This window comes from Daphnia pulicaria, chromosome 6 (assembly GCF_021234035.1).
Source record: "Daphnia pulicaria isolate SC F1-1A chromosome 6, SC_F0-13Bv2, whole genome shotgun sequence".
NCBI lineage: Eukaryota > Metazoa > Arthropoda > Branchiopoda > Diplostraca > Daphniidae > Daphnia > Daphnia pulicaria.
Genome location: NC_060918.1, coordinates 16,067,970 through 16,094,281, shown reverse-complemented (window position 1 = coordinate 16,094,281; position 26,312 = coordinate 16,067,970). Strand labels below are relative to the sequence as shown.

The 26,312-nt window shown below is 39.1% G+C and overlaps 5 protein-coding genes across 6 annotated transcripts; 2 read left to right on the top strand and 3 right to left on the bottom strand.

The window, feature by feature from the left end:
* Positions 1–17: 17 nt before the first annotated feature.
* Positions 18–7,898, bottom strand: LOC124343452 (endoribonuclease Dcr-1-like). 2 transcript variants are annotated; one of them, XM_046796763.1, is made up of 19 exons: positions 7,710–7,898; positions 7,493–7,608; positions 7,279–7,434; positions 6,882–7,211; positions 6,535–6,767; positions 6,318–6,444; positions 5,835–6,249; positions 5,253–5,761; positions 4,684–5,194; positions 3,942–4,627; positions 3,704–3,853; positions 3,529–3,632; positions 3,204–3,467; positions 1,797–3,130; positions 1,097–1,637; positions 811–1,031; positions 597–744; positions 456–531; positions 18–388 (listed from the first exon to the last, which is right to left on the bottom strand). In XM_046796763.1, the coding sequence occupies exons 1-19, from the start codon at positions 7,767–7,769 to the stop codon at positions 217–219; spliced, it is 6,153 nt and encodes a 2,050-aa protein (XP_046652719.1). In that variant the 5' UTR covers positions 7,770–7,898; the 3' UTR covers positions 18–216. The 2 variants fall into 2 exon arrangements, with proteins under 2 accessions (XP_046652719.1, XP_046652720.1); XM_046796764.1 differs by having other exon boundaries at positions 3,222–3,467.
* A 1,719-nt stretch (positions 7,899–9,617) lies between these two features.
* Positions 9,618–16,112, top strand: LOC124343458 (serine protease filzig-like). Its single transcript, XM_046796777.1, has 9 exons — positions 9,618–10,366; positions 10,702–10,821; positions 12,445–12,721; positions 12,856–13,649; positions 13,731–14,012; positions 14,148–14,334; positions 15,005–15,273; positions 15,368–15,522; positions 15,620–16,112. Exons 2-9 carry the CDS (start codon positions 10,725–10,727, stop codon positions 15,797–15,799), a joined length of 2,241 nt encoding a protein of 746 aa, XP_046652733.1. The 5' UTR covers positions 9,618–10,366; positions 10,702–10,724; the 3' UTR covers positions 15,800–16,112.
* An 8-nt stretch (positions 16,113–16,120) lies between these two features.
* On the bottom strand, positions 16,121–18,297 carry LOC124343464 (UBX domain-containing protein 4-like). Its single transcript, XM_046796787.1, has 7 exons — positions 17,904–18,297; positions 17,681–17,838; positions 17,454–17,611; positions 16,910–17,350; positions 16,717–16,841; positions 16,462–16,624; positions 16,121–16,382 (listed from the first exon to the last, which is right to left on the bottom strand). Exons 1-7 carry the CDS (start codon positions 18,112–18,114, stop codon positions 16,271–16,273), a joined length of 1,368 nt encoding a protein of 455 aa, XP_046652743.1. The 5' UTR covers positions 18,115–18,297; the 3' UTR covers positions 16,121–16,270.
* Positions 18,298–19,008: 711 nt separating this feature from the next.
* On the bottom strand, positions 19,009–20,306 carry LOC124343469 (mitochondrial potassium channel-like). The gene is made up of 2 exons (XM_046796793.1): positions 20,016–20,306; positions 19,009–19,949 (listed from the first exon to the last, which is right to left on the bottom strand). Exons 1-2 carry the CDS (start codon positions 20,190–20,192, stop codon positions 19,152–19,154), a joined length of 975 nt encoding a protein of 324 aa, XP_046652749.1. The 5' UTR covers positions 20,193–20,306; the 3' UTR covers positions 19,009–19,151.
* Positions 20,307–20,620: 314 nt separating this feature from the next.
* LOC124343468 (C-1-tetrahydrofolate synthase, cytoplasmic-like) lies at positions 20,621–24,429 on the top strand. The gene is made up of 7 exons (XM_046796792.1): positions 20,621–20,936; positions 21,012–21,115; positions 21,176–21,374; positions 21,454–21,686; positions 21,746–21,887; positions 21,968–22,079; positions 22,141–24,429. Exons 1-7 carry the CDS (start codon positions 20,889–20,891, stop codon positions 22,314–22,316), a joined length of 1,014 nt encoding a protein of 337 aa, XP_046652748.1. The 5' UTR covers positions 20,621–20,888; the 3' UTR covers positions 22,317–24,429.
* The last annotated feature ends 1,883 nt before the right edge of the window (positions 24,430–26,312 follow it).

Below are 26,312 nucleotides of genomic sequence, written 5' to 3'. Positions count from 1 at the left end.
TGAAATAATAGCTGAAAATTGGTCCGACAAGTTTATTAAATTACTATTTTATCTGATCTTATTTAATAAACGACATAGTTCTTTAATGCTCTGAACATCGGAAGAATTCAACGTCGACGGCCAAAAGCACAAAAGAAATTGTGTCTTGTGGATTTTGAGAATTTTCCACTTCTGTACGGTTAATATTGAGGGACGAATCAAACATGACGGCAAAAATTACTGCTCTCCACGCTTAGTTAACATTTTACGCTTTTCCAGAGTTCGTAGAGCATATTTGGCCGCGGTACACTTTGCTATGCGGTAATTCCGCCCGATGCCTTTGAAAGTTCCTTTGCCGATGACGTCAACAGTAACCCTTAGACGGCCATCTGGTAGACGTTCAGCTTTCCTGTTCATCCAATTGTATAATCGAAATTAGTGTTATGTGGAATGAAATATTTTTTTAATTTTCTTACCCAAACTTTACTCGGTCGGTTTCCAATTCCAGCAGTTCTCTTATAGGAGACTTCGGAACATTTTTACTAAACTCGTCTATGGATGAAGCATTATTTAGAAGAGTATAACAGTTAATCTGAAAGTTACAAGAAAAAACTTACCGATTTCTTTTTTCATCATGTTGTAATACACTCTCCAAACTGCATTCAAAGACATGTGGGAATCAAGATAAATGGCACCAGCAACCGACTCAAATACATCGCCAAGAACTTTAGGTACTTCTACATCCTCAGCTTCTATCATGTAATACTGCAGAGGAAAATGAAATTTATTTATTTTTTATTGGGATGACATTTTAAAAAATCTGAATTTTACCTCTTCATTGATGGAATGTCCGTTTTCTTCTTGAGCTTTGATGAACTTGTCCATAATTTGATTCAAAGAAGGAGATAAATGTTTGAAATAGCGATGGAATTCATAACGTTCTGCCAAAACGGCAAAAGTCGTATTGTTCACCAATGCCGAACGCAAATCAGTCAGAGCCCCAGGTGGGTGACGCGGCAAATTTTCATATAAATATCGCGTTATGAGGTAATCTACAGACACGAAACAAAAATATATTAATAGTTTTCAATATATTCACTTTGGTACTGTACAGTACCTAAGACGGCATCACCGAGGAATTCAAGCCTTTGATAGCAATCGGTCAGTCGGTTGAGATAGTAAGAGGCGTGGCTAAAAGCCTGGAGTAAGTAAGAACGGTCATTAAATTTGTAACAGATCTTCTCTTCAAAAGACTCAAATCCTGCCAACATGCGATCCAGTTCTACATGTATATCCAAGGGTTGGTCAACTAAAGGTGAGATTGGCGGAGTCCAATATCCGTAAGAACCTTCGTTGATGACAGGAAGTACTTTGAGTCCAAGCCAGGACATGAAAAGCAGTGCCCCCCGCGGACCACAAGCTCTGAGATAGGCTCCAATAAGAGCCTCTACACAATCGGCAATACTCTTATCGGGGATACTGTGCTGCGTTAGTAGATTGTAAGGGACGAAGCGAGGTAAATCTTGGGCATGAAATATGTTTCCATCCATAGCCACTTCTTCGACTGATGGAATCTTGCCTCCGAAACGCAACATTATCTGTTCCGATTTCTCTTGAACTAAGGCCTTTACCTGTTCGCTTGACATGTGTTCCATTCCCTAGGTTACGGTAAAATAATAAATTACATTAAACGAGTAAACATGGCAAAAATAATACAAACAACAAAATATTTATACACATTAAAAATAAACAAAACACAAAAACTAAGAACTAGAAATTAAAACAAACTATCGAGAAAACCAAGAAACAAGAAATACCTGCAAGTCAACGACATTCCAGTAGTTTAACGGAATTCCGGAGGAAATAAGTGCTTCTTCTAAGGCATCGGGGATGACATAACCCGGTGGTAACCAATTTTCATGCGGATTGAATTTCGTTGCAACCATACAACCACCAAAGAGTTTTTTTTTTCCTAACTGATAAAGGTGCAGATTGGATACTTGTCGCGAGCGCAAATGGCTGAGCTCGCCCTCATGAATGCTGCTGTATTTGCAGTACAAGTAAGTGGTGATGGCATATTTCAAAAACGAGTCGCCTATAGTTTCTAGTCGTTCTAAATTAATTCCGTCATTTGCACTGGACATAGTAAATGCTTGCAGAATCACACTCGGAGATGGTCCCGGATGGCTTTCCAAACCTTGCTGCTCGTCAAAACTGAAGGGGAAATCTAAACCAGGAACGGTGAGTTCTGTGATTACTAATCCAGTGTCGTCCTTTTTGGGAAGGATTGGAGTTTCTCGAATTGGTGGATCAGGAGAAGGCTCACTGTCATTAGAACATTCACTGGTATATTCTTCGAGTAACAGACGAGTGAGTTCCAACATATGTGAACTTTCGGACGCTAGTCTACGATTTGGTTTGGCTGCTGGGCCAGAGGGATCCAATGGCTTATTGCACTCCTCCGGAACTAGTGTGCTATTCTCTGGATTTTCCGTGATTCGATGAGTGAAAGGCGTCATAATAGGGATGTCTTTATCCATGGGCACAACTGATTGATCAACAATCAGTGCTTTGTGCAGTCTTAGTAAATTTTCACATTTGACTTCCAAATCCCTATTGGGAATATCAACGTTCCATTGCATTTTCATACTAAGAAGATCTTCAATGTTTTCATAAGGTTCATCGTCTTCAGTCAGCTCCTCTTCTAATTCTTCTTCCTCGGGACTTTTGAATTTTCTTGCTTTAAGGTTAATGGGCTCTTCAATTGCTTCAGCAGTATCGCCTCTGCAGACAAACTTTGGTCCAAACTCTTTTACTTTACAACCGCTTTCGTCTTCCTCGGAAACATCGTCCGTATCACTGTCGTTCGCGCTTTGACCGCTATTGTATGAGCCATCTGAAAAATTGCTAATTAATTCAGAAGGAGACTGAGGGCGGTACTGAGAGAACTGCTTCGTTTTGGACTCGCCCCAAGGTTCAAGATAGCTTTGCGGTGTGGGGACACCAAATGCAGGGAGAGATCCATCATGCCCAGTAATATCCACCACTGGTTTGGACCAATCAAAATCCAGTCCGCTATCATTGGTAAGCAGGGCTACCGCTTGTAGATCGTTGTAGTCGTAGTCTTCATCAGCTGTTTCTGTGTTTCTGTCTGGGATTTAAAAAAAAAAAAAAAAAACAAGCATCAACTATATAATGTGACTCATAATCAAGTTATGACATACTATCGCTCTGATTATTACTGCCGTTGATTGCATCTGGGTTCCACACGCCTATATCCAACAAAGAAGCTCCTGCACTTTTTTTCCCTTCTTTGATTTCCCTTTTGGGAACTTTTGAGGAGGATTTACTCGCATCGTTTTCTTCAGGGCAATCTTTCAGTTTCGTGTCTTCCACTTTTTTAGCAATACTTTCTCTCTGTAAAGGTGGTAACGCAGGATCTGAAGACTTGCATTTCCAATCAAATCGTAAAGCGGGCCAGCAAAAACCTAACAAGGTAAAGGATGCAAAGATAAATACGGATTACATAAAACGAATTTGATGACTAACCAGGTTCCAGCTGACTCCTCCCCAAAGAAATCTCGGTTGCTACTTTACAACGGAGTTGTTCTGCTAAAAGAAGTCCATTCAGTCTGTAAAGAATGCAAGGAAGACTAACGAAAAGACAAAATTAACGAATAGAACCAATTCATTTTTTTAAAATGTCTTTTAATGTTTAAATTACCACACTGCTTGTCTCCATAGTGAGGCCGAAAAAGGATGAATGCTACACAATTCCGGAACAAGTATTTGTTTTTGTTGCAGACTTTCTCGCTGTGTTTTCTTTGTATGTTCCGAACTGGTTGGTAACATTACTCCTTTGCGGTTGACGTACCTATAAATTTAGAAGGATCATAAAAAAATATATATAATAATCATATTTTGTTTTTCAACTTTCACTAAACACATTTTCTTTTGCCCACCTTGGCGTTAAAAAATTGAGTCTGGCTGAGGTATGATCGACGTCTAACAGTGGCTGCTTCAGATTCTGAATTTGGATTCCATACTTGTGGCGATAGTATTTTTCAAATGTTGGATAGTTGTTATCAGGGAACTTAGATTGAGGGTTAAGTTCGTAGAATATCTCGGCCACATAGAAACATTGTGGGTGTTCTTGATCACGATACCATTTCATTACGACAGCATCAGAGAACAATCGAGGGTCAAAGACATATCCAGATCTGACTTCTTCGGCTATCAATTGGGGCTTCGAATCTCGAACGGACGAAATTAAATCGATGAATACAAAATCCAAGCTTAATTTAGAGTGTTCCGAGAATGAACTCCGTCTTAAAGGAACGATTAGATAAGAACAGTCGGCGTTGTATACATCTAACAACATAGGATCCTTTTCCAAGGAAAGTACGTTTCGAAAAATGTAGCGTTGAAAATCAGAAATTTGTTTCAACTGCCCTTCGGTCACTCGGATGGCATCAGAAATTTTTACAATTTCCACTTCCACCTCGCCTGAGCGAGTGAAAATAGGGAACGGACAGATTTGAGAAAGAGGTTTGCTGTTTAAAATTCCCAGACTTTGAATAGAAGTCTCGGGTTTGTAAATTTTTCTTCCACGCGTGTTTTGCTCCTCAGGTATAGGCTCACTCAATACCTAACAAAAAATATCAACTATTATTACAGTAATTTTTGACATACTAATACGAATACCATTGTGATCGCGTACAAATAGCAAGGCTGATCAGGACGTGGAATACCGTTAATAAACGGATCAGCTACTTGTTTATAATAGTACTGTCTTCGCTTGGTAGTGCCTGGGCGTGGTAAGTTTTCTGGTACATTTTCTTCTTCCAAATCGGCATTGTAATCCTCTTCCTCTTCAAGCCGAAGGTTTTCCTTCCCCGTTGGATAGAAATGATCGTCCAACTCTTTCTTTTGGTGCAATAACCGACATGCTTCTAGTGCCGCAGATCGTTTGGCCGTTACTTTTGATGGCATAGGTTGACTTAATACAGTCTTTCGCAGAGGAGAATTAATTGGTAACTGCAACGAGCATATGTATGCTACGTCCAAGAAAACGTTTTCTGTTGCACCACTATTTTTAAATAGTCCAATCCATTTATCCAAAACAGATGGTTCAATTAATTCTCGTTTTATGGTACGTATCCTCCACACAGGGGTTAAGCGTGTGAAACAATCGCTAGGCAACTTTGCGCAATATCTACAACATAAATTTTTCATGAAACCTAGTTTTACAGAATTAAAAAAGTATGTGATACCTGTTAATTATAGAAATCGCGTTTTGCAAAGATGCATACGAATTAGAAGTTTCATCAGAAGGGTAGGGAGCCTGAATGCAATTAAGCATATCTTCGTTGTGGTTGAAAAACTCAGCAACCGAATTGTGATACCCGCTTTTACTTAACAGAATTTGTTCTGTTGCATGAAAGTGAGATAAATCCACTAAAAACTCATCCATGCGCTCATTTTCGACCATGAGGATGTAATGTGCTTTTTTAGCGCGAGCTCGAGCTTTTGAGTGAACGTAAGCCCGGTAGGATTGTGGTAAATCGTAACGAATAACCAGATGACATGCCGGAACGTCAATTCCATCCTCTAATACGCTAGTGGCTACAAGAATGTTACAATCACGACTACGAAATCGTTTCATGACGTCTTCTTGCTTTCTTTCTTCATTCTCCATTTCTTTGACACTCACGCCTTCCATTCGGTCAACCGTATACAACGGGCTTAGATAAGCTAGTTGTGGATCACAACGACTTGCATCCTATAAAAAAATGTAAATGAATATTCGGCATTAAATATTACATAGCAATACGAGAATTTTGTCGTTGTGGAACCTTTAAAAGATGGTAGAGTAATTTTGCTGTAGTACGTCTTTCAGTGAAAATCATCCCACAGAGCTGGTAAGCATCTTCTCGATTTCGGTGATGGCGATTTGAGAAATCAGGACGCCGCCGTCGACTAGTGTGTCCTGGTTGAGTTGTCGATTGACGCAAAATCGCTGGACCGTTTTCAATTAATTCTGCGGTTTGCGACGTTTCGGTTGCCAACTTTGGGGTCTGAACAGTTTGCCCTTCGGACGAAACTAAAGAATCGCTTACTTCTACTAATTCAGCACTTGTGGGCAGCACGGAAGGTATCGGCGGTCGGTAGATCCGAAGAATGTCCAACAGGCGAAGAACCTTGGGATGGCTAAACTTCACGATACGTTCATATTCAGAGTATTTCTGAAACTCTTCTTCGCACAATGATCTAGAAAGTAAATATATATATATCATGTATACAAAGTACGTTGAAATGTGTACTTTAAAAGCGCAAACCTTATTTCAAGTAAAACAGTGAAGACAAGACATAATAGAAGATAGTGTCTTTCATAAACTGCTTTCGTTTTCAATTTTTCTAAATGAATGAGGTATACCAAAGCAGCACGGTCTGCTCCCCAAGGACCTAGGTCAATTATATTGTATTAATTTTTAAAATCGTCTAACGTAAACTTCTAAAAATAAAAAACTTATAAAAATATTTGTGATTATTCACCAAAATTTTGAATGATTTGGATGTATTCTTCAAGTAGATCAAGAGGTTCATGACATGGATTAGGAATCTCTTTTAGATAATCTTGTTCCCCATAGTACTCAGCGGGATCATATCGATGATCTCGCAGATAATCATTCAATAAAAGAATACGACCCATTATTTCTTGCTGCAGCTCTGTGGCTTCATACTTGGACGATATTTCACATATCAATTCTTTGGGTCGAGTTGAATGCCTAGATTAAATAAAACATTAGAAGAGTTAATTTTCCACAAAAGTAGTCAGCAAGCAGATAGCATATTGGACTTCATCATGCCCACACTAAATGAATTAATCACCATATACTTACTGCAAGGCTGACAAAACGTTGTTGGAAGTCGAAATAACCGATTTTAATTTTGTTTCCAGAATAGTTATCAACTGAGACAGTTCCATCGGCTTGCATATGTTATTTACAATAGATGCAGTTAATCCAAGGATTCTTGGATGTACACTACTTGCTGCATTTTCATAGAGAGTTAAAACTCCTTTTAAAGCTTCATTGTTCATAACATTATGGCAGTCATCCAATATCAACAAATTAAGCTTGTTCATTTTGAGAAAGTTTTTGTGGATGACTTCTAGAAATATGGAATATGTCATGACAAGCACCTGACTTTTCCCCAACTCCTCTGTCCATCTTGAATAATACATATTAAGTGTTTTACAGTTAATTTTATCCATAAAATACTTCTATAAAAATTTACCTTTCAGAACTCCACTGCAATACACCTTTTTTCTCATGAAAAATTCCTACTTTCAATGGAGTGTGATGTCGCAAGTAAGCTGAACGCTGAAGTGCCAATTTGATTGTTGGGGTAAGGTAAACTGAGCAAAAACCTCCCTTGGGTAAGAGCAGAGAACTAATTAAAACAGTAAGTAAATTAATGTGTTAAAATGTTACATCACTTCATAACTTACTTGCACACTTCAAAAGCTTTTTCTCGAATTAACATTACAGCAATGAACATCTTACCCAAGTCAGCTTTTAAACATGCAATAGTATTTTTAACTTTTGCAGATTCAAAAAGTTCAACCTAAAAAAATGTATAAACAATATTTCTTAACTAAACATGGCAATCAAATATAAATTTGTTAAAGAATAAGTCTAACAATAGTATGGAAATCCTATACAAACCTCAAAATCTCTTGGAGTAAAATTATCATTTGATGATAAATCCATCATTTGAGGTAACATTTTAGCGAATAAAACGAATGGACATAAGAGGAAACTCGAGAAAATTTCTGAAGCTTAGTAACAACTTAAGAACATCAGAACTCAGATGTAAAAAGTTTTTTGTTTACAGGTTTACAGCATGAGGATGACTTAAACAACGATGCCATATTAAAATATCACATGGCCGTGAAACTCCCTTTTGCAGGGTTAACCGGGGGGTTGATTTAACCCTGAAGGGGAATTTTGCCTCATCTAGCGAGGAAAAGACACACATATTTAAATCATTACTTTGTCTGATTGTTTATTAAAGAATGTATACGATGTTAGATATCATCGGTAACTCTACAGCATACAAGCATATAAACTTAAATCATACGTAGATTTTTTCATATATAATCATTTAATTGTTTTTTAGTATTCTAGATATGTCGAACAATACGGAATTGTTGGTGTTCGCGCTTGCAAGATGATGGGGCCTAACGGCCTTCGTTATGTTATCGTCAGCATCACGCATCACCATGGGTTTTCATTCCCCACATCTACTTTAAATTTTTATTAATTATAGTGTTCTTATTATTATTCATCCGTTTCAGTTTTCTCTCGTTCTGCGAATTTTAACGTTTTATAACAGAAATGTGAATTCGACGACTGCCGACTGCGGAGCACCTGGTCGCTGTAATTGAGGTTGGTGTGGTCAGTCTGAGGAGGACGTGTGAACGTTGTAGTTGTATGCCTACCGATCGGATTCAGCTGAAGCCGAGATCGGTCGCTAAGATAATGCAAATAAAAATGAACAAGGCAACTTGGATACAATTTTATGTGTCATTGATCGTGAGATGAAAATGAACTGTAGGACTGTAGATCTCTATCATTGGTTTCCTGTTTTTAATTTAATTTTTAATTCATTTTAACGAGTGCTTTTTTTTTTCTCTTGTCTTTCCAAGAATAGTTTAGTCAAAATACCGATGACAATCATATCAATCATTTCTGAATATTTTGGGTTATAGTCACAATCGGATTGGATTAAGAAAAATCCGGTTTCAACATTTTCGGATAACAACGATACAAGGGCAATCACCCAACTGTCTATTGGTGCAGCAACAAAATCCCGAAGGCGGACACCCATTGGCCTTTTTTTAAATAATAATATACTAGTCGCTAAGATAAGAATAGCTAAGGCTAGGAAAATAAACCAATTAATGTGTAAAATAACTTATGATAACTCTAGTAATCTCGACCGCAGAAAGATCATTCACCATAACTAGACTGTTCATTGTTTTCCATTTTTCAACAGCGTTTTCACGTGTTACGCACCCCTATAAGTTTTCTGGTTCAAGCAGCGGTTTTCAAATTTTTAATATACCTTCACATTGCCTTCCACACACTACGGTTGCTTAAACCGAAAAATGTAACATAGTAGGAATGTTGTTAAAGCCATCTCTGGTTAAAGCATATTACGCAGTTTAAAGGTCACATTTTACAACAACCCATTATATTTAAGACCTTGCTAAAATTCTATAATTTCTGCTGCAACTTTTAGTTGTGTGTTTCACTGATAGTTCAATGTACTGCTTGCAGTCTCACGTGTATTTTCGGTATTTTTAAGATGCGTTTTACTAATGAGGCGATGCTTCTAAACAGTTTAAGTAGAGTGCGAATCCGTTCCTGCGAGACGCAGCCCTCAAGGCTGACGAGAGCCACATTCAACGTGTTTTCAGCACTCATATACAGCAAGGCTGAAAAAAGCTATAGAAAGGTATTTTGTCTGTGTATGCGCTGCTATCGAGCTCTTCCTTCCACTTGTTTTTCCATCGCCAGTGGGAGAAATGAGCAACTGGTATGGTGTTACCCCCCTTGAGCCAGGTGGAAAAGCTCAGTCAGTTGGTAGCGTTGGTCGACAACAGACTCGCTGTGTAGTCGTCCTTTTATTTATTATTAAATTGTTTCAGTTGGCGTTCCTTTTTCCCCCCAATCCGTGTTCTTATTCTATTTACCACACTCGAAACAATCTGTTAAGTGTCTGTTACTTCGTGTAGTGTTGCTTGTTGCTTTCCGGCTGGATAATTTGGTCTTCCAGCACTAGACGAACGACGAGTCATTGGCGCCATCGCAACCTGTCTTGCATCAATTGGCATTCTGCAGTGGGGAAGTAGTAAAAGTACAGGATAGGGCATCAGCTATCATTACAGCTGGATGACCGAAGAAGTGATCCGGTTTAAGAAAACAGAAGGCGGAAGTGAAGAGGCAATACACATGCTATACCTGCCTTGCCTATACACGCCTCACAGACAAGCCAACCAAAACAATTAAACTAGCCAGAGAAAAATCTTTCCGAGGTGAACGTCCCATCGCGCTGAGATCTAACGGTTGTCGACGATTTTTTTTCCTCCAGCCGTCCTCGGTGGGAAATCTTTCACCATATCGGATTCTCGTCAAATCCTCTAGACTTGTGCAACTTGTTCTGCGAGAAGATTGAAAAAAGAAACGGAGTCAATTTGTTGGCCTCTCACTCAACGCATTGGCCGAATCGAGAAAGAACAACAAATCACAAAAGAGATTTACCTATTGGCTCATTACCTAATAGTGTCAACTCTAAGAAGGGAATGCGGCCAACTTAGGTGAGTTTGTTTGTAATATTACGTAGTATTTTCCCCCATTTTGATTTTTACTGGATGGGTCAAGCCATTTGCTGCCAAGCATTTTCAAAAGTGACAGCCCAGATTTATATGAGTAAGTCGTTTTGTCATAAGGCAGCGAAATACGATAGACCACCGGAGAGATTCACAAACATGGTACAACAACAACAACAGGTGGTGATAAGGTTATTCACCCATCTGTTTTTGTTAGTGTAATACCCGGTTTCTCGTAATCAAACTGGGATTTCATTTCATTTGTATACGCGCCATTCAAAGGCGTTCATTCAACTTTGTGACTATATTTTTATTCTGCATAGTGTACAAAAGAGTCTGCACCAAGATGATTACGTTCTTCTGGCTGTGGCTCCTTCTGGCTGCTTCACCTCTCCTTGCAAAATCTATTACGACTACGGTAACCCAGTACCAAGAAGGAGAAGGTAATGTGTGTAACTTCATGACGTTGCTGGCTTTCTAATTTCTACATCCTGTAAACCGCTTAAAGACGCCATTGGCTCTAAAAACCGCCTTTTCGATGTTTGACCTGCAAAAGTGTCACTACTAGAAAAATAATCATCTGCCGATTGCGGGGTCAATCAACCGCCTCCATTCAAAGACCTAACATTTTTTAAAAACAATTAATGTACTACGTATCATAGCATAGCTGAGAAATAGGAATATTTAAGCTCTGATACTAGCGGATCTGAACCGACATAGCGGAATGCCAGAAACAAACGACAAGATTGCGTGATGCGTCGGGAAACGTCAACCAAGTGGGGCGACATTCAACGCAAGTTAGTGAGCTATTGAAAAGAATCATGCCTCAATTTCTTCCTCCGTACGTCATTGGAATGGGAGGTCACGTCTATCCGCCGATGACCTCAATGTCAAAAGGAAGCCGTCAGAAAAGGTAGGGAGGGAAGAGGCCAAGAAACGGGTCACTGCAAACGGTGGAAAAACTACTCTTCGCCAGATATATAAATGTAGGAAGTTGAAAAACGTAGCGGAAACGAAAAGAATACAGATTTGGGAGTTCCTGGTTCGTCGGTCCCGCTAAATTCTAAAATTCATCGATGACAATTCATGTCTCGAAATGTCTTCCACCAGGAAATGCCCTATTGACAAGACTTTCAAAAGAATCAAACTGTAAAAAAAAGAAAAAGAAGAATATTCCCTTTATATACATGCAAACCATTTCCTATTTGAAACACAAAAGGCCGAAATCTGCTATGGACATACGGTACAACCTTTGAATTTCAGGGTTATAAAGCAAATACCCTCCTTAACATCCCGTTATTGAGTTTGACATCGTCTTTAGAATCGACACATGTAGGGAAAATTATGGGCAATACATTTTTGAGCATCTCGAAATATTTGGCTCAGGCGAAATTCAGTGTGCCACAGAAAAATTGGAAAGGTATATAATCAACGAGGTAGAAAAATGCAGGTAGGTGGTTATCGAGGCTTTGGACGAAATTGCATTAATCTTGTATTTTTCTGATTTCTTTTTCATGGCAGGGGATTGTAGCGTCTGAAAATTTATAGGAGAAGAATAAGGGAGGGGGGTTGGAATGGTTAGGTTAGCTTGAGGCCAACTTTCTATCTTGCGGATGAGAGTTGAGAACAAAAGACAAACGAGAAACAGAGAAAGAAAGAGAAAGAGGATAAATAGAAAAAAAAATCCCGTTATTCAGGCCACTAAACTGGCACCCAGGACCCGGCCTTATTCTCCCCCAGCAGTCCCACATTCTCTTTCTAAGCCTTTCTATACGTCACGGCGAAATGTACGTATACGAGTACATGATCGAAACACAATGGATGTATCAGCTGTTTCCGGATGCATGGATTCGGCATATCGCCATAGTGTTGTACGAAATTGCAAAAGCTACTTCCCGAGGGAACTAATCGGATTCGCGGAACTCGGTCGGCAGCTTTCTAATAACTGACCGCGATTCCCTATAATTCTCGATTGCCGCCCAAACAAGAGAGACTACTCGATCGTATATTACTATTCAATCGTATTACACTTCCTTATTGATAAAGATCAATCAAACCTAACACAGATGTGCCGGAGGTGGGCCGCAAGCTGTTGGCTACGAGTCGATCGTCGCCGTCGTCACTACCCGAACGGTTTTTGCAGATTGCTCACAAGAACTGCCAAGGTCCCGAAGGCCAACCTGGCACCTGCATGTTCAATTTCGAATGTCAACAGCAGCGAGGTCAAGTCGTTGGAGCTTGCCTGGATGGATTCCTATTTGGGGCTTGCTGTCACTTGTCAACAGACCAATCGATGAATGCCGCCCTGGTTTCCACACTTCAGGCCGTTGGTGTTAGCAGTCAGTAAGTCAAACGTTTCTTCATTCCTGACTAGCATAATCTATTGATGAAAGACATAGCAGACGAAATCCGATTGATTATTTGAACTGTAAGTCGACCATCTCAAATAGCCAAACTGTCGTTCTCTGCTTTTTAAGGGTCGATTCTGCTGACAACTCTACAACAAATGTGGACTTGAAAGGAGCTGCAATCAACGGTTCAGTTGACTTGCTCGCATACGGGAGTTTGCGTGTTCCAACAGCGTTCGAGGAAAATCTCCCTGACCGACATGAAGCGGCACCCGAGCTCCCACTGGAGCTCATGTTCAAAAACGGGTCGAGTGAGGTCAACAAGCTGGCGACGCTTCATCAGTTGGAAAAAGACGACGCCTCCGAATCGACGAATACCAGCTCAGGACCTCAACAGGACAATAAGGGGACAGGATCTTTGAGCGATGGAGTCAGCCTAACCCTAACGGCACTTTCCGATAACCAGATCTCGTCGGGAGAGACGATTCCAACTACAGCCGGATCCGTTGTAGTAGAAAAGGGGGATCCAGATCTACACGCTCAGTTGACTGCTTTGCTCCAAGCTCATACGGAATCGTCAAAACTGCCGCAGCAAGAACTGCAATCCACAGCTACGATTAGTAGCGTTACCAGTCGAGTTCCCGTGCGCATTAAAGGTCAATCAAACAAGAGGCCAAGGCCAAAACCCACGACAGCGTCCATCAAGAATATAGAAGTAACGTCAACTTCACCGCCCAATGTGGAAAGCGTCATCACCAACATAACAAACGCTATCGATGAGACTAATGTTGTTGTCACAGAATCTCTGGCCGACCAGCAGGCCAATCTCCTTCAGTTTCTCGTCAGCAATCCGCCCGCTTGGGTATTGGACGAGATCATCAACGGTTCTACTTTAACAACTTGGTATCCACTCCCTATTGCAGGTAAATTTTCAGTTCAGCCGGGCAAACATTATCGCAATGTTCGTAAGCACAAACCCATTTAAATCAATAAATGCTTCATAGAAAACGGGCAAGTAAATCTGGATGAGCAACTAGCCGAGATGGTCACTCCGTCTTCTTCCGTTACCACATCCGCCGTAACGAGGCCCTTGAAAAGAAAGCCGGTAAAACTCCGACCACAGTCGTCTATCAAAATCGCTTCGACAACCGTATCGACCGTAAACCAAATGGACGATCAGAGTGACATTAGTGAAACGACCACTACGGCTCCAGCTACGACGGATAGTACTATGACGACACCTGTGATAACTAGAAAACCGAGACCGGTTTTCGACTACACCAAAGGTATTACAATACGTAAACAATCGGTGTTTTCGATCAAACAATTTTTATTTATGAAATACTGCGAGTTGTTGAGTTCGTTGAAATAACTGTATGCATAAATGACGCGTCTAACGTAAATTGTCAATTTATTTGAAGACTGCGGTGTGCGACCGATGGCGCCAGAAGCTCGAATTGTAGGCGGTCGACGGGCAGATTACGGCCGTTGGCCTTGGCAAGTGTTGATTCGCGAGTCAACCTGGTTTGGAATCTTCTCCAAAAACAAATGCGGTGGCGTTTTGATATCTGATCGTCACGTTCTCACTGCCGCTCATTGCCAACCTGGGTAAGCATTCACGTTTTTTAAATTCTTCCAACGCTCACATTTCAATAAGAAGAAATTTAAACAATCGGTAGTTGGCATTCTTCCCTCACCCCTTTTGATTGATCCTTTATTTTCAGTCAAGCGCTTTTAACACAATAGAGTATAACGCATTGAGAATGTTAATTGTGAGTGCAGTTTAAGAAATACCGCACACGCTGACACATTTTTACAAATTTTTGGACTGGGCAGATTCAATTTCTTCTAAATTTACAGTGAAGCAGAAAAAAGCTAGAGATGTAGCCTGTATAATATTTAATAGTGCTATACGCCTCTCATTACGTCAACAAATATTGTCCGAATATGTTAGGGTGTACCATCTATAATAATTATCAGCGTCCCGTGTCTCGAAAGCTTGTTAAATAGTCGACGACGTTCAACGACACCAAAACAGGCGCTCTCTGGAACGGCAATAGCCTCAAGAGTTATTCTTCCTCTTTCAACATGAACGCTTCGTAGCCAGCTGGTATAGAATGGGCCCAAACCGTTAACCGTTATCTGCTTTGTGTCTATTCACGAAGCGTGAAGCGTGAAAAAAGAACTGCTGTTTTCCCCCCGTCAATATTACGTTGACAAAAAATCCGAATCACAGGCCACTCACTAATACACAAGTTCGATGTTCACCCTCGAATAGGTTTCTAGGTTCACTCCTGGTGGTGCTGGGGGAGTTCGACTTGACCGGGCACTCGGAACCCAACACGCCCATGGAAAAGAACGTCAAACGAGTCGTTGTCCACCGTGACTACGTTGAACGGACATTTGAGAACGACTTGGCCATATTAGAACTCGAATCGCCCGTTGAGTTCAAGCCCTACATCGTTCCTATTTGTCTGCCTTTGACGTCGGAAGGGGACTTTGTCGGAAAGAAGGCCGAGGTGACTGGCTGGGGCAAATTGAGTCACAGTGAGTATTTTTGGATTATTATTATTATTCACTTAGCGACACGCAACACGGTTTGTTGATTACATTGATTACATAATTGGTCATTTTCGTACAGACGGTCCAACTCCCGGCGTTCTCTACGAGGTTGACGTGCCGATCATGAGTAATCCAGAATGCCACGACATGTTCAAGAAGGCTGGTCACGAAAAACGGATCTTAGATAGTTTCCTCTGTGCTGGTTACAGCGAAGGAAAGAAGGACTCGTGTGAGGTATATGGCCTGCGGTCGCAAAAGTCGTAAAAACGAACTAAAGAAACAAAAGACAATTAACGTCCTAATTTGCGACTAACTTTTTCCTTATTTGCAGGGTGACAGTGGAGGACCTTTGATGTTGGAGCGCGATGATGGACGATGGTCGTTGGTCGGGACAGTTTCTCACGGCATTCGTTGCGCCTATCCCAATATGCCCGGAGTATACATGCGGATGACTTACTACCGACCCTGGATCGAGCGTGTGACGGGCATCGGTGGTGCACAGTTGGGGTGATGAATTTGCCGTTCCTTATCCTAACCCACTAGGATCAACTGTGATTGCTTCATTCAATCTGGCTGGGGATTCCCATCTGCAATGTCTATAAAACTAAATCCCGTCATTTCCATTCATTAGTTCAGAAAGAAGAACAACTGATAGGACAGGTCCCTATATTTTGTACATAAAGACATGATTGACATCTTCCCGGGAATTTGTACTATGTACAGTCTCCTCCGGTCCCATCCATTCTAGTTGCACTTTTCTTATAGCACATAAAAAAAAATAAAATAAAAAAGAAGAATAAACTGTGTACGATTTTAGCCTAGAAGACCCATCTGCTCTCGCAAAACGTTTATTTATGAAAGTCCCCAAAAGAAAGGTTCAGAATAATTGACACCATTAGAATAACAAAAGAAATTTGCTTTCCCGAATTTCGAGAGACGGCTAGATATGACATGTGACAACTTACAACGTCTTGTTAAAAAGTTACAATTGCTGTGTTGAGTTGCCGTTCCACGTTCCATTATCATCGCTGCTGTCCCCCGGGCTAGCGTCGGATAAACGATGGATGTTACTATCAGGTCGCCGACGACGGACACTAAAAACATTGCAGTGACAGAAGTTGGTTCAACATCTGATTGGTGAAAGAGTTTGTGATCAAAATAAATCAATAATACCCTTGACTATTTGGTTGAGGCTGAGCTGTTGAATCCTGATGAGTTACACGCGGCGGAGGGTTGGCAAAAAATCCCCAAATCCAGTTCCAAATCCCAAATAGAGGTGCGAAGATTGCACTAAGCCACGTATTGCCGGCGGATCCATTAGTCTGAGGCTTAAATCCTAATAAAAATTAATATTTGTACTTTAATGGAAAAAAATGTTCTGGAATGCACACACAAAATAGAAATAAAAATTAATGGCACTAATCATACCAGTTCCAGCAACGGGGATTATAAGAAGAGCAGCAGAAGGAGTCAGATCCAATTCCCGTAAAGTCTGTTGCATATCCGATTCATGGAACTCACGACGAGGGAATGTAGTACTAAGAGAATATGGTCTAGATCGATAAAGAGAAATATTAATGAACGTGCACTTAAAAAATTTAAGCATCAAGAAATGTACAACCTAAATGGTGGTTTAATTTGTTGATCAATGAATTCGTTGACAGATGATAACTTGACGTCAGAAGAAAATTGCTCTGTACGGGTTGAACCGTCAGGCAAACGAAACTGCAGCCGAGAAAACGCACTACGAGCAGCTGAGGCTCTCTCACGTTGAAGTTGTTCTTGAGCACTTTGAGCAGCACGTCGTCGCTCTTCTTCGCTTGTCTGAGCCGCTTGGTATCGCGCAGCCCGATCTATCCTGTCTTGGGCAATATTTTGTCGAATTTTCTCTAAAGCTTCTTTTTCTTCTCGTTTTTCCTTCTGGCGTGAATCTGCCAGTTCACGTTGTTCGCGCTCACGTTGTGCTTCTTTGAACTGCTGAAGCTGTTTACCTAATTCCCGACGCTCACGCTCCTTAATTTTCTCTTTTTCACGTTCTTCTTCTATCTTCTTCTCACGTACTCTGGAAAATAAAAATATTAATTAAGTGTCGAAAACTACGCCATCAAAATTAAATTATTAGTTGAAGTTATCCAATGATAAGTAATGACTATTCATGCACTTACGCAGCTAGTAACTGATCAGCTCTTTCCAAGCGAGCTTCCAATGACAAACCAGATGGACCATCCTCACTGTTGCCAGGATTTCCACTTTCAGTGGTTTCTTCTTCCTGAGATGGTTCTATATTCTCAGATGTTGTCTGTAATACTTCCGCTTCAGCAATCTGAATTATTGAAAAAATATTTGATGAAATAATAATAAGAAACATTTGAACATTTACTCAATTAAATACCTGTGAAGCTTGGGCAACATTTTGTTGTTCATCATGTACTTTTAAAGCTTTCTGAGCTCTACTCAACAGTGTGGGGATATCAACAAGCCCTCCAATTACTTCCAACGGTGATCCTTGTAGACCAATCATATAAATTGCTGGTAAGACAACAAGGGGATCTAAGGAAAATAATCAGGTTGCAATAATATTATCAAATAATTTATTTAAAAAAAAGTTTACTTACACAACTGACTAAACATGTTGGCTTCACCGCTACCACTTTTCAATGAAATAGAAACAAAACTATTGAAAACACTTGAAACATTTTCTTCTTCTAATCTTGTCAAAAGTTGTTGTGAATCCTCATCTTCTCCTGTAACAACAACAACAAATATACATTTTCTATTGCGGGAAGCAATTATAGCTTCCGGAATACTGCCTTGAAACCAATGCATGTTTTCTTTTTCTATGAATTTGTAAACTCTCGAATCTTGACCGACAATAAATCTGAATGATAATATTTCTGTACACTACAGCAGTGAGCAGACTACAGGTTTACTGTTTTGTGTGTTTTAACTTTTAAGGTAGGGGCCAGGGGGCGGAGCTCTAGCAGAAGAGAAGCAATGATAGCAAATTGATTTCACTCCGCAATTGTGCAAAGTCAAACGTATGACCACTGACCATGTGGTAGACAAACAGACAAAGTATAAACAATTGAAAGATTATTCCTTGAAGCACTTTTAATCGTAAATCATAAATACACTAAAAAAAAGTTTGAATAAAATTCGATAATAACATACCGATATTCGATATTTAATCCTCCCCCCTCCATTCATAAAAAAAAACAAACTTGTGCTTCTATTTTATTTTTCATTGAAATATTCAAATTTCATGTCAGAATTTCATATCTGTTTTCAAGAGTTACAGTCCTACAACCGTACAACGTCATGTTATAAATTTTACGGTTAAATACTTCGTTAATAGATACGTGCGCATTTCGAGCTGCTTAATCTATCTAAATCTAATCTCGTTTTTTTTTTCTCGGAAAGTAGGCCTACTTCTTACTACTATTCCAGCTTAAACCTAACCACCTTTCTCTTTTATTAATGAGAAAGATTAGGCTTAATGAGCAGAAGTTGGATTTTCGAGAAAAGCTTGCATAAAATTGCTCAGCTAGTTTTTTTGTTTCGGTCTCTTAATTTTAAACACACTAAATTTAGGGAAATAAATTTTGTAACCCAACCCAATCTGATCGAGTAACGAACTCCTTTTTAAAGAAACAAAAATGAGAAATCCAGTATGTCGTATAAAAATTAAAAAATATCAAAAGCACAGCAATAACACACATACAAGTTTACCGGTTGTAATTTTCCGTATTAGTATCAGTTATTTGTTTTAAACAAGATATAATGCTTCGTATTACAGAATCAGATTTACTCTATTAAAATACAGTTTACAAATTTATTTTCCTACCCCACAGAGGATATGTAAATTAAAGATTTAAAAGCTTGCATAACACCCAAGTGCAAGTTGGAATTAGAATAACACTGATGGCAAAGAGTTTATTACTATGCTGTGCTTGCTGATCTAATAAAGTTTTCATGTTTTGCTCTGCTGTACAAAAAAAGTTTTCTACATCCATAGTATTTACATTGTCCATGCTGACCACAGTATTGTTTGAGGCTTTGAATTGCTGGCTTAGTTCTATGAGGGATTTTTTTTGGCCCTCAGATTCATGCTGTATTGTTTGTAACAAGGAACTTTTTAACTCCTTCCATTTTCCTTCGAAAACATCTTGACTTGTTTGAGGTGCTTGCAAATGTTGCTGTACAGCAGAAGAAATATGTGTTGATAGTTCTTCTGGATTCATAAGTATGTGGTTGTTTTTAGTTGCATTTTCAACCAATTCTCTGAGCTCTTTCATTTTCAAATGATTGTTGATTGTGGATCCAAGAACACCAACAATTGTACCCATAACTGATCCAATAATTGACCAATATTTAGTTTTTTCAGCTTGTGCTCTTTCTTTTTCATGAGAATCTCTTACAGTATGTGACAAGATAGCAAAATTTTCTCGTTCTTCTTTTTCTAGCAACTGTAAGTCTTCTTTTAGAAGTTTTTCTTCCTTGATGACAGAGTGTTCCTGGGTAATGAGAGCAAGATATTTATCATCCCCCCGTGGAACTCGATCTAGTTCAATATGAAGTTCATGTAATTTTAGTTGTACAAGACTTATTTTTCTTTGTAGATCTCGTCTGTCTTCCTGAGACTTGATAAATTTTTGTTCTGACTGAATACACATAAAAATACAGAGAATTAGACTGTGATTTAACAAATCTTAATTGGCAAACATTACCAGCAAAACACGATTCTGTGCTGCCTTTACTTCCGTCAGACCAACAATCTCCTCGTATTGTTTATTTTTAAGATATATCCAGGAAGAGACTCTCCCTTTTAGCGGCTTTACTGACAGAGTACTAGGCAAAGACTTGACTAAACGAGTAACATTTTCTGTCAAATTCTTATACGACATTTCCCATTTGAAATAGTTTTCACTGAATTTTTATTGTTCTTAACTAGGCCTACTGTCTATAGTCTGAATATCCGGTTCACCGGTTGTATGACAACTCAATTCAACTCGCAAGAAGGGAAGACATAATTTCATCGTCTGCTCTAACAGTTGATCAGCTTGCTGTTAGTAGACCTATCCGCCTAGATGTTTTCTTTAGTTTTCCTAAATAAATTGGCAAAATATTGGGGTTAAAAACTTAAAAACTATTAAAAACTATAAATCAATCGCGATCTAGAAGTTTATAGAATATTTTGTTCGAAAACTAAAGATTCTATGTGAGTAGGCCGCCTTCCGCCTAATCATTTTTTTACAGAAAAATGTCAAAAATTCGGAACTTCTTTCAAGATATTTTTTAGTTCAGGCCATTTTTGTTATTTTTATTTCATATTTTCAGCGTTATTAATAATTAGCTATTACCAGCTATTAGCCTACGCTGTTTTCAGTCTTTTTTATTATTATTTTTTGTTTATTTCTAAATTATAATATTCCTTGTTAGATAGAAATGTGGCAATGTTTGCAATGAAAGCAGACATTTTTTAAAAATCTGCCAAATTAATAAAAAGAAAACACAGTTGAAATTTGTTTTTTCTCACTTATTTAACATTTAACTCACCTTGTTAAATACCCAAATATCTCCATTACTGAAAATTACTGAAAATGGCTTTAACAGGATTTCTCGTGCGTGGACTTCATTGCTATAGAAAGGCAATTTACCTAATCATCCACACAAACATAATATTATAGTTATGCTTATTATGTGCACTATTTTGTTAATTTCAGAATAGTTGTCTTAAGACGAATTCTGTTTGTTTCCTTCAAACATTTTCACCAATTTTCCAATTAGAAGAATATGGAAAATTATTATCTGGCTCAGACATAGCTGAGTGAGTTTAGTTTTTAATTTAACTCAATTCTGGATGTATCCACTTAAAATTTAATTTCAGGAAAATCCAAACAAGCTTATGTGACCAAGTTCAGAAATTTAAATTGCACCATTCCTGCTTTACTCCACAGTTAGCAATTGTTCAAGTGGGTGCTCGAAAAGATTCAAATACTTATATAAGAATGAAAATGAAAGCAGCTGAAAAAATTGGGATTATAGCCACACATTTTTGTCTTCCATCAACTACAAATCAAACTGAGGTTCATTCAATCTCTTCTTTCCCTAAGTTTTCACCTCCCTCTTCACCTGTTCAAACTATATCCTTTGATATTTGAACAGCTTTTGAAGACCATATCTCACCTGAACTTGAACCCTAGTGTTCATGGAATAATTGTGCAGATGCCATTGGATTCTGCAAACATGATTGATTCTACGCTCATCACAGATTCAGTTATCCCAAACAAAGATGTTGATGGATTAAATACAATAAACCAGGGAAAACTAGCTGTTGGTGATTTGGCTTCTGGGTTTCTGCCTTGTACTCCCAATGGCTGCATAGAATTAATAAGAAGGTCTGAAATTTAGATTGAGCTTTGGAATTTTCAAAATTTTATTCTGAAATTTATTGTAGAACCGGGATACTAATAGAGGGAAGTAAGGCAGTTGTTGTTGGACGTAGTAAGATAGTTGGAACTCCTACTGCCGAACTCTTAAAATGGCATAACGCAACCGTAACCATTTGTCATTCAAAAACCAAAAACTTGCCTGAAGTGGTAAGCTAATAATTATTTTAAAAAAATACTGCTCCAATACGCATTATGTAATATAATGGATTTTATGAAATACGATATAGATTGCTGATGCAGATATACTTGTGGTTGGAATCGGACAGCCTAACATGGTTAAAGGAGACTGGATCAAACCAGGTGCAGTTGTGATAGATTGCGGTATCAATTCTTTACCAGGTATGAATGTATTGTTTTAGTTGATCATATAATCACTGACGGAATGAATAATTCATCTCAGATACGAAGAGGTCGACGGGATATAGATTAGTAGGGGATGTGGATTTCGAAAAAGCCAGAAAGAGAGCTAGCTGGATTACTCCTGTTCCTGGTGGGGTTGGACCCATGACCGTAACCATGCTAATGAAAAATACCGTTTTAGCTGCATTAAAATCCACATTAGGCAATAAAGTGTAATATTGTGAGCTGAGATTCAGCTTTATATTCAATATAAATAGTACAATTATCAATTAGGCAAAATCCTTGAAGATTCACAAAAAAAATAATACGGAAATTGACCTAATAATAAAATAATTAACTAATAAAGCATAAAAAAACGGTTTGCGCTATCTGGAACGAAAGACAATAGGATCACCCAACATTTGAACTCAAAATAATTATTTTTACATATTGAATTATTTTTCATAATGTCGAGACATTTTAACTCAAGATAAAATAATAATTTTTTTAATTAATACAAATATTGCCGGTATCTGAGACGAAAAACCATTTGGATTGGCCGATATTTGGACTCGAAATAATTATTGGGAAATTTGAATTAACAATAAAAAATAATTTATTTTCCGAGTCATTTGAACAATTAGGCTACTCTGAAAATCGATTGAAAATGATCGCGATACGTAATAGTAAATGTAAGGATGTTGCCGTTATTTGTTTTCTACATGCTTCCGCAAAGGGTACTCGCCCGAAAAATAAAGATTTTTTGTTTTTAACTGGCTTGAGTAATTTTTCACGGGGATCATTTTTTCGAGAGGTTTAATGCCTCAAAAAAATTTATTTCGTGAAATATTTAAGTTTAAAGTTGTATTAGGCTCCTCCTTCCCAAATTTGGCTGTTCAGCCATCTTTGGTAGGAGGAGCCTAATTAGGGCCTCAAACAATGCAGGGTTGTCAGCAAATTTTATATACCTGTTTGGCCATGGAGACCCATCTTGTTATTGATCATTCTTGGTGCAAACCTCTCCAAGGAATGTCTCTGCGTGCCCCAACCAAAAGACTCGATCACCTCAAACTGAAATAAAGAAAGGAAGAGTAAACAAGTGCTATTTGTATGAAATAATTTTAAAATGCTTACTCCTTCGAACCGCCAAGAATTATGAATAACTGTACAGTTAAATTTATACTCATTGCTCCTGTTCGTTTGATAACCTGGTACGAGTCTTCGAAGCATCACTTGAACCTCGCGATGGCAGCTTACTTGGGTTAGGAAATCTTGAGCTCCTCGGCTACGATGGATGGCATCCCGAAGACGAAGGTCAGAGAAGCTATCCCCTCTAAAATAGAGGGCATGCCTCATTTCAAAATGACTCAAAACCATGTTTTTTCATCGGAGAACCTCTAGGCTTCGGGCTGATCCACCTCCTGTTTTCCCCTTCCCTTTTTGACTCTTTGAGGGTTTGCAATTCTAATCCTCTTTGCAACCCCATTTCGGGTTCGCGTGAAAACCACTACCTTCTCAAACACTTCCTCCTTGCCATGGGCAAGCTGCATTGCAGCCTCACGAACCATTCTTACATGAGGATGCTCCTCAGCCGCTGGGATTGGAGCTTCTTGCTCCAAATCCTCGTTATCCTTTTCAGCCTCACGCTCACGCTCAACCCTGGCAGCAATACCGCCAACCAAGGCCCTGAACACCGGGTGGCGTTCCTCCTCCCACCCCATTTCTTTCTCAAGTTTCACTGACGAGGCCCATGGTTTTTTACTGATCCTCAAAAACTTCCATGTGTTATCCCGTTTGTTGTAAAATCCCAGTGATAACTCGATGAGTGGGGCGATGGGTCTGTAGAACCTCTATGTCGGATAAATTTTCCGCCTTCACCAGTTTGGGATAAACCATGAGATCGAAGGCTGAACAAGGCGATCCTAAGTGCCCTGACAAAAAAATGTACCTCTTCAATCAGGAATGTCATAACGTGACGACATGGTTCGTCTGGAGTAGCATCGCAACCATCTGTGTACAGGGGAAGCCCTTCTTCGGTGATTTTGATGAACTTCCATCCGCAATACAGATTCTTTTTGGGCTTGCCTTCTGGAACCACCTCAAGACTTCTCTCACTAAACACATGATTGTCTGGGGCACGATAAAGATCCTTCAATCCATCCATCCTTGGAAATTTATTATACGTTATACCCTAGATCTATAGGTAATTTTGTCCGCCATTTTGTTCCTGATTTGTTTCGATTCTGAAAAATACTCCCTTTTTTACGTCTTTGCTTAGGAGTAATTCTTAACACATCTGGTGTCTGTAGTTGTAGCGCAAAGAGTGATCTTTGCTAGAAATCATAAAAATATATATTTATTAATTTTCTGGCCCCGGGCACACCAAATTTTTTCCAATTTTTGACTCTTCTAGTACAAATTCTTCATATTGTTTCCTTATTTCTTCCATTTCAATCTTTTTTTTCTCTTTTTCAATTTCAAGCTTTCTCTTTTCTTCCATTTCAATCTTTTTTTTTCTCTTCTCCGACTAAATATTCCTCTTTCGACTCGGCCAAGGGCTGTGCTGCAGTGCCGTCGAAAATGACGCGGTAGCCCTCCAAAGCGCGGTTGCGGTACCGAATATCGCTACTGCAGAATTGAACTCCTGCTGTAGTCACAATAGGAAGATCAATAGGAAGAACTGGATCATTTCGGCGGAAAACATATCCGTGGATTTTTCGGTTCCGATACAGGTTTCGTAAGCTTCATATAAGCATCCGTCATCGCGTTCTCCTTAACGGAGAACGCGATGACTAGTTGTGGTGAAATTTTTTTTTATTATGAAAAAATTATGAAAATTGCGACACAAGTTTTAGCACTTGTGTCGCAATTTTCTTCAGCTCATTTCTTCCTTGCCCCTATCCGAGACTCGGGATGACTCCAATGTGTAACAAACAGTTAATAAAATTGTTTGTTGGTTTTATAACTGAAATACTAATACTAACCTCCACAAATGCCCAAGCATTTTGTGCACAACAGACAAAATGAACCTAAATTCATGGGAATTGTTCCAGTTGAACTGTGAGGGAAAGAGCCTATGTAGCCTGGCCTGCACGTCACGATGGCAGGCCACTTCCTCCAAAAAGGTTCCTGTCCTCATATTTTTGGAAAAAGTGACTCGTGAATTCTTCTGTCTTTCTTTATTTTGTGTCTTTAGAAAAGAAAAAAAACATTTTTTTTTCAAAGAACCAGCTTATTTTTTATAAAGATCAAAATTTGTTAGAAGACGACGCCTTTGTTGTCCTCCCGCCTCCACCTCCTCTTCCAGAAATGATTCCATCACCACCACGCCGATGGCCATCTGAAGAGCAAAGAATAAGATTTATTCAAGGGACACCACGACCCAGCTTCCATCTTCCACCTATGCATCCACTACCACTACCATGATTACCACCACCTGCGAAACAAAGGATATTAGGCTAGTAAAGGTGAGGAACACCACGACCACTACCTCCAAGATGACCACGAGTCCTTTTTCACCGATCGCCAGCACCGGGAACTGGGAACCCCATCAAGGGCAACTGCAACAGCAGCAACACCACTTCCACCTGTGAAAACTAAGAATATATTTTTATCCTTAACTATTCCTTTACTATAAAAGAATAAGCGATTTGGGAGGAGGAGTTTTCCGTATGGGCATGCGCTGATTGGTTGGCGGGGTTTCTAGCTTTTTTGTGTAGAAGAATTTTGGGTTAAAAGAATTTCATTGATTGTCTTGATTGAATCTTGAAAATGTAAAAGAAAAAACAAACAAACATAAAAAACAAACAAAACATTTGAAAATTCATTGCAACATCTCCTTTTCCTTTCCCTCCATCTTGGAGGGAACGTGTTTACGATGTATGTAAAAGGATTCGACGGTTGTTCGAATCTGCATTTTTTTAGCCAAATATTATTTAATAAGTGTTATTTTTCATGAGCTTGAATTGGCTTACCAACATTATGTTTATTTAAACAATGGCATTGGTTGTGAACGGACCGGCCAGTAAAAAAAAACATCCAGGCCTCTGCCAGCTAGCATGAAATCACACACTCCAACATTTTCCATGCCTTTATCGGACCTGAAAAAAATCCTCAGTGTGAAAATTGCGTTGTATAATAGTGTTGTTTTGAGGCAAAATACAAACAGTATACAACACACCTGACTTTAACATGCATTTCCCATTTTGTAACAGCGTCTTGAAAGAAATTCAA

What these genes read in the sequence shown, in the direction of transcription:
- LOC124343469 (XM_046796793.1), bottom strand. Translation starts at nt 20,192, where the DNA reads ATGTCGTATAAGAATTTGACAGAAAATGTTACTCGTTTAGTCAAGTCT. An exon ending in CACAGAATCGTGTTTTGCTG is followed by an intron (nt 19,950 to 20,015) that starts GTAATGTTTGCC and finishes ATGTGTATTCAG; the next exon opens with TCAGAACAAAAATTTATCAA.
- LOC124343468 (XM_046796792.1), top strand. Translation starts at nt 20,889, where the DNA reads ATGGCTTTAACAGGATTTCTCGTGCGTGGACTTCATTGCTATAGAAAG. An exon ending in GACTTCATTGCTATAGAAAG is followed by an intron (nt 20,937 to 21,011) that starts GCAATTTACCTA and finishes TGTTAATTTCAG; the next exon opens with AATAGTTGTCTTAAGACGAA. An exon ending in TCTGGCTCAGACATAGCTGA is followed by an intron (nt 21,116 to 21,175) that starts GTGAGTTTAGTT and finishes ATTTAATTTCAG; the next exon opens with GAAAATCCAAACAAGCTTAT.
- LOC124343464 (XM_046796787.1), bottom strand. Translation starts at nt 18,114, where the DNA reads ATGCATTGGTTTCAAGGCAGTATTCCGGAAGCTATAATTGCTTCCCGC. An exon ending in CAACATGTTTAGTCAGTTGT is followed by an intron (nt 17,839 to 17,903) that starts GTAAGTAAACTT and finishes TATTTTCCTTAG; the next exon opens with ATCCCCTTGTTGTCTTACCA. An exon ending in AATCCCCGTTGCTGGAACTG is followed by an intron (nt 16,625 to 16,716) that starts GTATGATTAGTG and finishes AATTTTTATTAG; the next exon opens with GATTTAAGCCTCAGACTAAT.
- LOC124343452 (XM_046796763.1), bottom strand. Translation starts at nt 7,769, where the DNA reads ATGTTACCTCAAATGATGGATTTATCATCAAATGATAATTTTACTCCA. An exon ending in ATTTGTACGCGATCACAATG is followed by an intron (nt 4,628 to 4,683) that starts GTATTCGTATTA and finishes ATTTTTTGTTAG; the next exon opens with GTATTGAGTGAGCCTATACC. An exon ending in CAGTAATAATCAGAGCGATA is followed by an intron (nt 3,131 to 3,203) that starts GTATGTCATAAC and finishes TTTAAATCCCAG; the next exon opens with ACAGAAACACAGAAACAGCT.
- LOC124343458 (XM_046796777.1), top strand. Translation starts at nt 10,725, where the DNA reads ATGATTACGTTCTTCTGGCTGTGGCTCCTTCTGGCTGCTTCACCTCTC. An exon ending in GTATCCACTCCCTATTGCAG is followed by an intron (nt 13,650 to 13,730) that starts GTAAATTTTCAG and finishes AATGCTTCATAG; the next exon opens with AAAACGGGCAAGTAAATCTG. An exon ending in GAAAGAAGGACTCGTGTGAG is followed by an intron (nt 15,523 to 15,619) that starts GTATATGGCCTG and finishes CCTTATTTGCAG; the next exon opens with GGTGACAGTGGAGGACCTTT.